Here is a 14315-nt window from a genome sequence, read left to right as displayed (position 1 = left end):
ACCCCATGGACTGTAGCCCACCAGGTTTCTCTGTCCGTGGGATTTTCCAGGCAAGAATACTTGAGTGGGTTGCCATTTCCTTCTCCAGGTGATATTTTCCACCTAGGGGTCGAACCTGGGTCTCTTGTATTGTAGGCAGATTCTTTACCAACTGAGTCACCAGGGAAGAACACTAAATTGGGGAGAACTAAATACTACACAATTCTGAGACCTTCTATTGCTGGACATGGAATATACTTCCTATTATTTAGAGCCTCTTTGGTTTCTTTAATCAGAGTATTATAGTTTTATTTGAATAGAACTCTTACAGGTATTGTCAGATTTAGATTTAAGCAGTTCAATTTTGTTTTAATGTACATAATATTGTGTTTTTAATGTCAAATTCCAATTGTTAGTTGCTAGTATATAGGAAAGAAACTGATGGCTATATGTCAACACTACGGACTTCTCTTGTGGTTCAGCAGGTAAAGAATCTGCCTGCAATGTGGGAGACGTGGGTTTGATCCGTGAGTTGGGAAGATCCACAGGAGAAGGGAAAGGTTACACAGTCCAGTATTTTGGCCTGGAGAATTCCAGTATTCAGGCCTGGAGAGTCAGACACCACTGAGAAAATTTCACTTTACAATATTATATACTGAAACCATGCTAAAATTGCTTATTAGTAGTAGTTCCTGGAGTTTTTTAAAAAAACTTTTGGGTGATTTTCTCCATAGAAAATTACATTGTCTGAAATAAAGAGAGTTTTGTTTCTTCTTTCTCAATCTGCATACTCCTCTTATTTCCTTTTCTGTCTTACTTCACAATCAAATAGGAATGATGACAGAGGATATCTTGCCTTACCCCTCATTTTAGCAGGAAAGGTTCTAGTTTCTCACCAATGACAATGATGTTAGCTGTGACTACTTTGTAGATGTTCTTTCTCAAGTTAAGGAAGTTGCCCCTCCATTCCTAGTTTGCTGAGAGTGTCTATCATGAGTGGGTTTTGGATTTTGTCAGATGATTTTTACACATAAACAAAAATGCAATTTTGTGATTTCTAGTCTTTAATTTGTTGATGTGATGGTTTACACTGATTGATTTTCAAATACTGAATCAGTGCATGAATCAGTCATGGACACCTTAAATAAATCTGATTGGACATTGTTGGATTTGGGTTGTTAATATTTTGCTGAGGAATTTTGCATCTATGTTCATGAGAAATATTGGTCTGTGCTTTTCCTCTTTTGTAATGTCTTTGCCTGAATTAGGGTAACACTAACCTCATGAAATACTAGCCTCATCAAATGCTTCAGGAAGAATTTCTACTACTATATTAACTCTAGGTAACATGCAACCAAAGGTTAACTGAGGTTTGCATTTGAAAGGGAGAACAATTGCTTTCAGGGGCAGTTTTCCCCAGTAGGAATATTGAGATCAGTAATGGTGAGAAATTAAAATTCAAACTAAGCCACAGAAAACTACATATGAAAATCAGAATAAAAATCAATGAGATTGTGTATAAGAAATCACCAGGAAAAAAAAAATCCATGAAACCAAAGGTGGTTCTTTAGAATAGAATTGATAAACCTATACCCAGGGCTACCCTCACCTGCCAAGTCAAGAAGACACAAATTAAATAAGTTGTAGTTAAAATGGCGGGTCATTTCTTTGATGCCATGGACATTAAAAGCATAATAAAATAGTATTATTAACAGCTGTACATCGATGAATTTGATAGCTTAGTTGAAATGGGTCAATTTCTAAGCACACAATCTGCTGAAACTCACACAAGAGGATATAACATTAGTAAAATGCCATAATAGGAAGCTCTGAACTTTTCATCCCCCAATGGCCACATTGATTCAGAGCAACATGTGGAGCACTTCTCTTTGTAAAAATAATCCAGAACCTAGTTGAAAGACTTCTGCACCCTTAGTGAATGTGAATCCAGCCACATCAAACCCAGAAAGAATTAACTTTAGGGAACATGCAACCAGGGCTTCCCTGGTGGTTTAGACAATAAAGACTCTGCCTACAATGTGGGAGACCTGGGTTTGGTCCCTGGGTTGGGAAGATCACCTAGAAGAGGGCATGGCAACCCAGAATGATATCTTTGCACTTTTTCCTTTCTTTTCTTACCTACAATGTGCACAAATTTGAGAAGTGATTTATCAAGCTCTGCTTTTCACTAGGAACATATACAGGAGAAATGGATCTGCATTGGTATACACTAATCACCTTATTTTACCTGGAGTGCCTAGTACTATGTGGACTTCCCAGGTGTTGCTTGTGTTAAAGAACCCAGCTACCAATCCAAGACATGTAAGAAACTTGGGTTCAATCCCTGGGTTGGGAAGATACCCTGAAGGAGGTCATGGCAACCCATTCCATATTCTTGCCTGGATAATCCCATAGACAGAGGAGCCTGGCGGGCTGCAGACTGTAGGGTTGCAAAGAGTTGGACTGAAGTGACTTAGCATGCATGCAGCTAGTATGGAGTATGGAGTGTGCATGTTTGTGTTAAGTCTCTTCATTCATGTCCAACACTTTGCAATCCTATAGACTGTAGCCTGCAAGGCTCCTATGTCCATGGGATTCTCCAGGCAAGAATACTTGAGTGGGTTGCCATTTCCTTCTCCAGCAGATCTTCCCAACCCAGGGATCAAACCCACGTCTCTTAAGTCTCCTGCATTGGTAGGTGGGTTCTTTACCACTAGCACCCCCTGGGAAAGCCCATGTAGGGAATACTACACAGTGTTAGATAAGTATTTGTATATATGGTCCCCAATACAGATGTTACAGAGTATGAAGAACAGCAGACACATTTCTGCCTGTACAATGAATGAGGAGAGGTCAGAGAAGCTATTCTCAGGAAAGACTGATGAGAAACAGGTGAAGGATGCCCAAGATAAGAGAGAGTTGAAGACAACACCACAGAAGTCAAATGATCTAACACATTCTTCACCCAGGAATGAAGCAGAGCTGGTAAGGAGGCAGCAGAGAAGCAAACCCACTGGCAATTGGGGTGGTATCGATGTCCCTTGGGTCAACTACAGATTTAAAGGTAAATTTTTTCTAAAATTGTGCTCAGGAATAAAAACAGCACCATGCTAGGTACTCTCACCCACAAATCTGTTTTCCTGAAAATAACAAACATAGTGAGCACATACTTCTTGAACACTGCATTGCTGGTTGTCAGAAAGAGACTATGTAGTAATCATTTGATGAATGTTTGAATGGATGGATGGAAGGCGGGATAGACAGATGGACAAAAGTGGACACACGTGTTGTCCATGTAACATTTTACCTTAACAGGCGTCCTTCTTTCAACAAATATTTACTGAGTATCAGCACTATACCAAGTATCCATACATTATAGCTGCAATTTAATATTTTCAAGTTTCCATAAATTTTTTTCTAGAAACACTCATACCTTGGTTGTATTTTTATTCTTGGCTTGATGGTCCCAATATGTATTTCTTTTATTTCTTCACAGCCTCTTCTCTGCTGTAAGTATATCTACTCTTCATCAACCTCCAAAACACCTTGAAGTTTCAAGTTTTATAACACATGGTTCCTTTTGGTTAAGATTAACTTCTTGGACATTTTCAGTACCTAGCTCAAATTTTCCTTGTGAGTTTGAAATAAGTGGGTCACCTCTCCAAAGTTCCGGTAACCTAGCCCAAGAATGAGGATGTATCATGAGCAGTGAAAGTGTGTGGCCCTGGGACTGCTGCCCCTTACCATAGACAAAGAACATTTTTACCAGCCCCAGAGCGAGAACTATGTAAGTTCCCACTGATCACCAAAAGGTAATCTTGTCCTCTGAAGTAGTGAAGAAAATAAATTTAAGTTACCTGCTGAGAAAGCCATGAAGTAGTCAGTCTTCTTAAAGTTTCTACTCTCATCCAGAAAGTAGTCAGGTTCAAACACTTCTGAGTTGGTGATTCTTTGTCATCATGTAGCACAGAAGTCAGGGATGTTAATATATCTGTACCCTGGAAAGAACAGATGAAGACAAACTGAACTATGCAGAAGTCATGGAGCCGGAAGAAAGGTTGCAAATTATTTACTCCAGTCTTATGATATAGATGAATGATCTTAGGTCCAAAGAAGAGCAGTGGCATTTTGAGGCAGCAGAAACAGGTAACAAACAAGGATAAGTTTAAGACAAGTGACAGTGATGTTGCTAATGTGAACTTCGACAGCATCTGAAATACTCAGTACCTGGGTCCTAGGGTGTCAGACCTTATTAATCCAATCTACTTATCATACTGGTATAAGTCCCCACCAGCTGCTTTATTTTATTATGCCAATTTTCACTCATCTCATATGAGGTTTATGACTTAATCTCATATGTGGTTTATGATTTAAAACAAGTCATTATTGTTAATTTGAAATATCTGGAATTATAACCTCTTTTGTTTTAACAACACTGAGCACAGTAATAAATATTAGTCTTTACCACTGCCACACAAACTATTTGTCTTAATTTTAAAAATACAGAGTAGACTTTATTGCAGATTAATCCTAGCTTTGAAATTCAGGAAGGATGACAAAATTTGAAAAATTATTTTAAAACAATTCAGCTTAGGATCATTAATTAAAGCAAATTGTATCTATTAATGCTAAAAACTGCTAGGTAAATGAATAAGAAGCATCATATTCAGAAAGCCATAAAGAAACATTCAGTTAATTGAATATAAAAAACACTTCTGCCGTAGAGAAATCTGGCAGATACCACTTTATCATGTGAACAACATTGCATAACCAACAATGGGATAAGTGACACGACGTGCTCCACCTCCCTAATGAATTTCAGTGGGACACACAAAGCACCCATGTAATTCTCTTACCAAGTCATAACTGGAATCTGTGTCCAGAAAACAATCACATAAAACTAGCCTGAGGAAAATTTTACATGACTGCTAAACTGAACTCTTCACAAAGTTAAATGTACTAAAAGAAAACAAACAAGGCAAAGAGAACTGATAACATGAGAAAACAGGGAAAGATAACCAAATGTTAGGCTTGCTCCTGGCTGGATATTGATTTGCAATGAAAAAAAAAAAGCTGTAAAGGTTATTCCCCCCAAAAAATCAATAAAGAAAATCTTTTTAAAAAAGAAAAATTGTTATTCGAGGAAAACTGGGAAATTTTGCATATAACTTATATATTAGATAATATTGTTGAATTAATGACAACTCTTCTGTATACATGCTATTCCTGCTCTGTATATAAAAATTGTTGAGGAATACATACTGAAGTAGGGAGGTAATGATGTGTAAATGAACAGATTGTTAAATGGATACTAATGGAAGAAATTTTCACATATTGAGGTATGGGGAAGTCATTCTGGCTTATACATAATTTAACTTGAATATTATGTTAACTAAAATAAAAACAGTTTATAGGCTATCAAACACACTGTACATTTGTTTAATCATTGAAGAAAAAGATGCACTGACCAGAAATGTCCATACTAAATATAAAGATTAAATGTCCTGTTCCTGGGACACCAATGCCGGAACTCCAATGATAAGACTTCCCTCTCAGCCGCCAAAGACATACTAACTCTCTGTGTCCATGCTGATCTTTTGTTGGTGTTGTTTTAAACCTCAAAAGAATCTACCCCTGACTTCTTGATGTTCTTCGTTTTGACAAGGTATAAAACTGTGTGGAAAATCCAGAGCAGTTCCTCAGAGTTATCTGAGGTTGCCTTCTGGTTTATAGCCCTCAGTTTGACTCAAAAATCTTTTCTCTTCCTATTAGAGATTGTTTATTGATGATTTCCACCAACATTGCAAAGCAGATATACATACAAATTCATGTATTACATATACATAAAACAGGTTTTTCATGTTTAAAAAATAATGCAAACTTGGGGAAGGCTTCCATCCCCTAATTTTATTATACAAAAGGTCTGCAACTCTTTTATTATTCCTTTGTATATTTTTATACAAGTTCAAAGGTACAAAAAAAGAGGCTTCTCTGGTGGCTCAGTGGTAAAAATCTACTGCACATGCAGGAGACACCAACGGGATAGACCCCTGATCCAGAAAGATCCTTTGTGCTGTGGAGCAACTAAGTCCATGTGTTGCAACTACTGAGCTTGTGCTCTAGAGCCCAGGAGTGACAGCTACTGAGCCCACTTGCCACAACTACTCAAGTCCATGCGCCTTAGAGCCAATGCTCTGCAACAAGAAAAGCCACTGTAATGAAAAGCCCACACACAGTAACTAGACAGTAGCCCCCGCTGGCTGCAACTAGAGAAAAATCCTTGTCGCAACAAAGACCCAGCACAGTGATACATAAATAAATGAATAAAAAACTTTTAAAAAGATACAAAAACCAATATACTCTCTTCAAATGTTGCTCCAGAAATTGGATAAGATTCATGTTCATAAAAAGGGAAACATAATCATTATTTCCCATCACGAATAAAAATTAACTGAATGAATCAATAATCTATGTCTCCTGCATTGGCAGGCAGGTTCTTTACCACTAGCACCACCTGGGAAGCCCTGAATCAATAATCTAAATGTAAAAACTAAGATTATAAAGTTTTAGCAATAGTTAAGACTAAATCTTTGGGACCCTGTGCTAGGAAATGTTCTTTAGAGAAACAAACAAACAAACAAAAAACCCAAACAAAACTATTACAAACCAATCTCATAGCACCGCAAAGTGTTCTATTAGACAGACAATCTTAGATGCCGACAACCCACGTGCAAATATAGCCTACCACCTGTTTTTGTACAATGAGCTGTATATTTTAAATTGAAAAACATCAATGAAGAAAAACATTTTGATACACATGAACATTATATAAAATCTCAAATTCAGTTTCCATAAAGACTGGAATACAGTCATTCACATTTGTTTCAATATGTCTATGACTGCTTCTGTGCTGCAGCTGCAGAAGTGAATACTGGAATCAGATAGTGAAAGACCCCAAAGTCTGAAATATTTACACTTTGGCATACTTGAGAAAAAGTTTACCAACTCCTGTATTAGACAATTATCTCAGTGGCTCCAGCCTTGGATAAAAGAAATCACTTATCTGATTGGTAAAAAAGTAAAATCAGCCTGCCAATATTCTGAGATGGCCATACAGAAGGGAATGGTCATTTTCAATGTACACTTGGGAATATACATATGACAATATATTGGTTATTTCCTATTACAGTAGATGTGAAAGATGAGTCATTCCATTCTGATTTCTAGTGTATTGTTTCCCATTTACTTGGAAATAAAAGAAAAACCAAATTTGACTATTTATTACCTTAAACTCAATATTTTTAAAAAAAGTCTTTTCTTATTATATCCTTTGGTGAAAAAGTAGTTGACCTGAAGTCCTAACCCTTATACAAAACTGGTGATCACTGAGACAAGTCCCCTAACCTCTTGATAAAGTCAGCAAGTCTGTCTTCTCCAAAAACTGGCATTAGTACTTGAAGCCTTACCAATCTTATTACTTACATTCCCCAACAAAATATAAATTTTGGTTATAATCTTTTCTAATATGAATACCAGCATGTCTTGGCTTCAAGTGGAATAGAGTAGTTTTCAGCACACCAACTAGAAAGTCTTAATGTATACAGAAATTGTATGTTAGAAAGCATTAGAAATCTGCTAAGGCAAAAATCCATCTCAATATTCCATACTTGGGAGAATCTCAGAGAAGTAAGCTGACACCTAAAGTTAATTTTAGTGTGTGTCAATGTCCAAATTTTACTCAAAACGGGAGAGGTTGTATCATTTTGTCTGCCAAGGAGAAGAGGGATGAACCCTTTCTGGAAGAAAATAAATACCATCCAAAACCATGCATTTTTTTGTTTATAATAATGGATATTTAACCAAAAGTAACCAAGCATTTTGAAGACACAACTAATTGACCATAAGGAGAAGAGGGGAAGACAATAAAAATACACTCATATTATGGAATATTTCTCATCTAATTTTATGATACCAGAATTACCTTGATAACAGAAATATGACAAGAAAAGTTTGAGGAAGAAAAATTGTAGATCCAAAATTTCTAATGACTGTAAACAGAGAAGTACTGAACAAATGTGGCATATCGAATCCAGCTGTATATACTTACGTGTATTTACTGGGAATATGAGGCCAATATCTTCCAACATACCAGTAGATAAAATTGTCAAGTGAAAAAACTACATACATGTTCATGACTAAAAGAAAGCATTAAAAATGAGAAGGTAAGTTTCCCTAACCTGATTTTTAAATTTATAACAAAATGTATATAAAAATCATTCTCAGTAGTGAGATGTTAACCTCTGCTCTACTGCAGATCAGAAACGAAACAAGGACAAAACACGGGTATTAATCCACAAAGCAGGACAATGTATAGAGAGATTGCGATTAATCTAGAGAGAAACTTTTGGCAATCATATTAAATTTAGCAAGGTTGCTACAGATAAGGTCATCAAAATCATAACATTTATTATATTTTCAGATTTTAGATAAAAGAGTGGAAGAGGCCTTTTAAAAAATTTATAGCAACAATAACAGGTAGCAATTAAAAATAAATGTAAGATTTGCAAGTCAAATCACCAAAAGAAAACCATTACTGAAAAATTAAGGAAACCCCTTCAAAATTGGGGGCATTTATCAAATCCATTAGTTGAAAGATTCAGCATGTCATAAATCTTTCCAGTTTCATCTTCTGTTACTCTGATTAAAAATCCCAGCAGAGTGTTATGATAAATTACAAACTGATACTAACATTCATTTGGAAATGTCAACAGCTAAGATTAGCCAAACAAGATTAAAGAAGCAGAATAAATTTGGAATATTTATACCACCAGCCATCAAAACCTGTTCTAAAGTTTTATAGACTAAACTAAAAACAACACAGAACCAATTAAGCTGCCACAAATACGGGTGTTTTTTTTTTTTTTTAATTTCTCTCATATTGTAGTTATAGAAAATTGCACCCATACTTAAAAGGAGAATTTCACCACTGAGGTCAGTATAAGAGAAATCCGTCTTACCTTGGGGATGAGGTAGTTTCTGACGTTAATGTCATGGGTCACCGCATGGGGCAGACTGATGGGAGTCAGGTCAACGTATCTCTGGATCTTGTGGATCACAGCATTCATGTAGGATATGTAACCCTTGTTTGCATGCAGAGGCTCCAGTGTCTGCCAGTCACACAGTCAGTCTCTTCCTGGACCTTAGCTGATAAGAGACAATTCAAACTGATGGATAAAGAAAAAGACACACCACATTTCCATACAAATTCAGAGATAAATAGGCATTATGAAGAAGTCCCAATATCATTTTAAACATCAATTATATGCCTAGAAATACACCTAAGTATATAGAGAAAAAGGCTATAATATAGAGACAGGGTAAGTCTCCTACAAGCTAGGCTTAGGATATATCAATAAATATCTCTATATTGGTGGCTCAGATGGTACAGAATCCACCTGCAATGCAGGAGACCTGGGTTCCATCCCTGGGTTGGGAAGGATCCCCGGGAGAAAGGAATGGCAACCCACTCCAGTATTATCACCTGGAGAATTCTCATGGACAGAGGAGCCTGGTCGTCTATAGTCCACGGGGTTGCAAAGAGTCAGACATGACTGAGTGACTAAGCATGGCATACATAGTAATAAATACAGAAATGATGAAATGTTTCAAAATATAAACATACATAAACACAAGAAACTATAGTCCTTGCAAAAAGAAAACAGAAATCTAATATTGATTTTGTATCAAAATTACACACACACACACACACACACACACACACACACACACACACATATATATATAGTAGTGATAGTGAAAGTCACTCAGTCATGTCCACCTCTTTGGGACCCCAAGGACTATTTAGTTCATGCAATTCTCCAGGCCAGAATACTGGAGTGGAAGCCTTTTCCTTCTTCAGGGGATCTTCCTAACCCAGGGATCGAACCCAGGTCTCCCACATTGCAGGCCGATTCTTTACCTGCTGAGCCACAAGGGAAGCCCATGAACACTGGAGTGGGTAGCCTATCCCTTCTGGAGCAGATCTTCCCAACCCAGGAATTGAACTGGGGTCTCCTGAATTACAGGCGGATTTTATTTTTCAACTGAGCTATTGGGTTGTAATTATAGTACAGTAATAACTGAGATTGAAATGATAAGGAAAACTATTTCATTGTAATTATGGTAATAGTACTTTTTTGAATTATGTTTTAATGCAGGATCATTAGGCATTATGATAACGATGGTATATTATATGTTTAATAAGGTATTTGACAATTCTTTGTAACATTCCCTGGGAAAACGGTGAGTGGGTAGAAGAATACTATACACATTTTAAAAAACTTTTGCCTGTAAGAAACTTAGCTCCTTTTCTTTTTGGAAACTATTTTATTACTGAAATAAAAGTACTTGTCATAATACATAAGAGTGTGGGTTGTAAAGTTAAATTATAATATGTGTGTTTTATTGTATTTGTGAAATGTGTGTGCAATTTGTAAAGCTACTCTTCATTCTCCAATTGCCAAATGACACACTTTCAAAGCTCTAGCAATTTCTTCTGAAATTCTTGTCCTACTTCTGAATAATGACTCTCCATTTCTGTTTCTTACTTACAGATTTTTAAACAATATGTGATGTCCTGGTATGAAAGATAAAAATTTACATCTGCATCCCCCCTCATACAAAATCACGCACACATTCACACACAAATCCCCTTAGTCCATTTCCCCAATATATTTACACCACAAATTTGGCTGTTAGAATATTCATTTTAACATCATTTTGACTAAATAAACAATCCTCCCTGGTAAGACAATTATGATTATGCATCATATTTGGTATTTTCTTGGACAGCTATGGTTTTTCCAGTGGCCATGTATGGATGTGAGAGTTGGACTGTGAAGAAAGCTGAGTGCCAAAAAATTGATGCTGTTGAACTGTGGTGTTGGAGAAGACTCTTGAGAGTCCTTTGGACTGCAAGGAGATCCAACCAGTCCATCTTAAAGGAGGTCAGTCCTGGGTGTTCATTGGAAGGACTGATGCTGCAGCTGAAACTCTAGTACTTTGGCCACCTCATGCGAAGAGTTGACTCATTGGCAAAGACCCTGTAGCTGGGAGGGACTGGGGGCAGGAGGAGAAGGGGGCGACAGAGGATGAGATGGCTGGATAACATCACTGACTCAATGGACATGAGTTTGAGTAAACTCCAGGAGGTGGTGATGGACAGGGAGGCCTAGTGTGCTGCGATTCATGGGGTCGCAAAGAGTCGGACATGACTGAGCTACTGAACTGAACTGAACTGACAAGAGACCCACCTCAAAACAAGAGACACATACAGACTGAAAGTGAAGGGCTGGAAAAAAGATATTCCACGCAAATAGAGACCAAAAGAAAACAGGAGTGGCAATACTCATATTAGATAGGATAGACTTTGAGATAAAGGCCATGAAAAGAGACAGAGAAGAGACATAAGTAATGATCAAAGGATCAATCCAAGAAAAAGATATAACAATTATAAATATATATGTACCCAACATAGGAGCACCGCAATATGTAAGGCAAATGCTAACAAGTATGAATGGGAAAATTAACAATAAAACAACAATAGTGGGAGACTTTAATACCCCACTCACACCTATGGATAGAACTAAACAGAAAATTAACAAGAAAACACAAACTTTAAATGATACAATAGACCAGTTAGACCTAATTGATATCTATAGGACATTTCACCTCAAAACAATGAATTTCACCTTTTTCTCAGGTGCACATAGAACCTTCTCCAGGATAGATCACATCCTGGGCCATAAATCTATCCTTGGTAAATTAAAAAAAATTGAAATCATTTCAAGCATCTTTTCTGACCACAATGCAGTAAGATTAGATGTCAATTAATAAAGAACTATTAAAATTTATAATATATGGAGGCTGAACTACAAACTGCTGAATAACCAACAAATCACAGAAGAAATAAAAATAGAAATGAAAATATGCATAATAACAAATGAAAATGGAAACACAACAACCCAAAACCTATGGGACACTGTAAATGCAGTACTAAGGGGAAGCTTCAGAGCAATACAGGCTTACCTCAAGAAACAAGAAAAAAGTCAAATAAATATTCTAATTCTACACCTAAAGCAACTAGAAAAGGAAGAAATGAAGAACCTCAGAGTTAGTAGAAGGAAAGAAATCTTAAAAGTTAAGGCAGAAATAAATGCAAAAGAAACAAAAGAGACCATAGGAAAAGTCAACAAAGCTAAAAGCAGCTATTGACAAACCATTAGCCAGACTCATCAAGAAACAAAGGGAGAAGAACCAAATCAACAAAATTAGAAATGAAAATGGAGAAATCACAACATTAACACAGAAATACAAAGGATCATTAGAGACTACTATCAGCAACTATGTGCAAATAAAATGGACAACTTGGAAGAAGTGGACAAATTCTTAGGAAAGTACAACTTTCCAAAACTGAACCAGGAAGAAATAAAAAATCTTAACAGACCCATCACAAGCATGGAAATTGAAACTGTTATAAGAAATCTTCCCACAAACAAAAGCCCAGGACCAGATGGCTCCACAGCTGAGTGCTACCAAAATTTAGAGAACAGCTAACACCTATCTTACTCAAACTCTTCCAGAAAATTGCAGAGGAAGGTAAACTTCCAAACTCATTCTATGAGGCCACCATCACCCTAATACCAAAGCCTGACAAAGATGCCACAGAAAAAGAAAGCTACAGGCCAATATCACTGATGAACATAGATGCAAAAATCCTTAACAAAATTCTAGCAAACAGAATCCAACAACATATTAAAAAGATCATACATGATGACCAAGTGGGGTTTATCCCAGGGATACAAAGATTCTTCAATGTCTGCAAATCAATCAACATAATACACCATATTAACAAACTGAAAGATAAGAACCATATGATTATATCAATAGATGCAGAGAAAGCCTCTGACAAAATTCAACAGCCATTTATGATAAAAATCCTCCAGAAAGCAGGAATAGAAGGAACATACCTCAACAGAATAAACGCTATATATGACAAAGGCACAGCAAACATTATCCTCAATGGTGAAAAATTGAAAGCACTTCCACTAAAGTCAGGAACAAGACAAGGGTGCCTCCTCTCACCACTACTATTCAACATAGTTTTGGAAGTTTTGGTCACAGCAATCAGAGCAGAAAAAGAAATAAAAGGAATCCAGATAGGAAAAGAAGAAGTGAAACTCTCACTGTTTGCAGATGACATGATCCTCTACATAGAAAACCCCAAAGATTCCACCAGAAAATTACTAAAGCTAGTCAATGAATATAGTAAAGTTTCAAGATATAAAATTAACACACAGAAATCCCTTGCATTCCTATACACTAACAATGAGAAAACAGAAAGAGAAATTGAGTCAACAGTTCCATTTACCATTGCAACAAAAAGAATAAATATTTAGGAATATATTTACCTAAAGAAACAAAAGACCTATATATAGAAAACTATAAAACACTGATGAAAGAAATGAAAAGGAATACAAATAGATGGAGAATTGTTCATGGAACGGAAGAATCAATATAGTGAAAATGAGTATACTACCCAAAGCAATCTGTAGATTCAATGCAATCCCTATCAAGGTACCAATGGTATTTTTCACAGAACTAGAACAAATAACTTCACAATTTGTATGGATATGCAGAAAACCTCGAATAGCCAAAGCAATCTTGAGAAAGAAGAATGGAACTGGAGGAATCAACCTGCCTGACTTCAGTCTCTACTACAAAGCCACAGTCATCAAGACAGTATGGTACCGGCACAAAGACAGAAATATAGATCAGTGGAACAAAATAGAGAGCCCAGAGATAAATCATGCACCTATGGACACTGTATCTTCAACAAAGGAGGCAGAAATATACAATGGAGAAAAGACACTCTTTAACAAGTGGTGTTGAAAAAAACTGGTCAACCACTTGTAAAAGTATGAAACTAGAACACTTTCTAACACCATACACAAAAATAAACTGAAAATGGATTAAAGATCTAAATGCAAGACCAGAAACTATAAAACTCCTAGAGGAAAACATAGGCAAAACACTCTCTGACATAAATCACAGCAAGATCCTCTATGACCCACCTCCCAGTGTATAGGAACCAAATAAAAGCAAAAATAAACAAATGGGACCCAATTAAACTTAAAGCTTCTGCACAACGAAGGAAACTATAAGCAAAGTGAGAAGACAGCCTTCTGAATGAGAGAAAATAATAGCAAATGAAACAATGGATAAAGAATTAATCTCAAAAATATACAAGCAACTCCTGAAGCTCAATTCCAGGAAAA

The 14315-nt window shown here is 36.5% G+C and overlaps 1 protein-coding gene across 1 annotated transcript in view; it reads right to left on the bottom strand.

Moving 5' to 3' along the window:
* Positions 1-13135, bottom strand: part of LOC133070718 (cytochrome P450 2C42-like) — a 48112-nt gene extending 34977 nt beyond the window's left edge. The window contains exons 1-3 of the mRNA XM_061163112.1: positions 13008-13135; positions 8997-9183; positions 3837-3977 (exon numbers count right to left, since the gene is read on the bottom strand). Coding sequence (XP_061019095.1) covers positions 3837-3977; positions 8997-9104 — 249 coding nt within the window. The 5' untranslated portion in view covers positions 9105-9183; positions 13008-13135. The remainder of the gene's footprint in view (positions 1-3836; positions 3978-8996; positions 9184-13007) is intronic.
* Positions 13136-14315: the final 1180 nt, after the last annotated feature.

Source organism: Dama dama, chromosome 15, assembly GCF_033118175.1.
Source record: "Dama dama isolate Ldn47 chromosome 15, ASM3311817v1, whole genome shotgun sequence".
Taxonomy (NCBI): Eukaryota; Metazoa; Chordata; class Mammalia; order Artiodactyla; family Cervidae; genus Dama; species Dama dama.
This window is presented reverse-complemented; position numbering and strand designations above follow the sequence as displayed.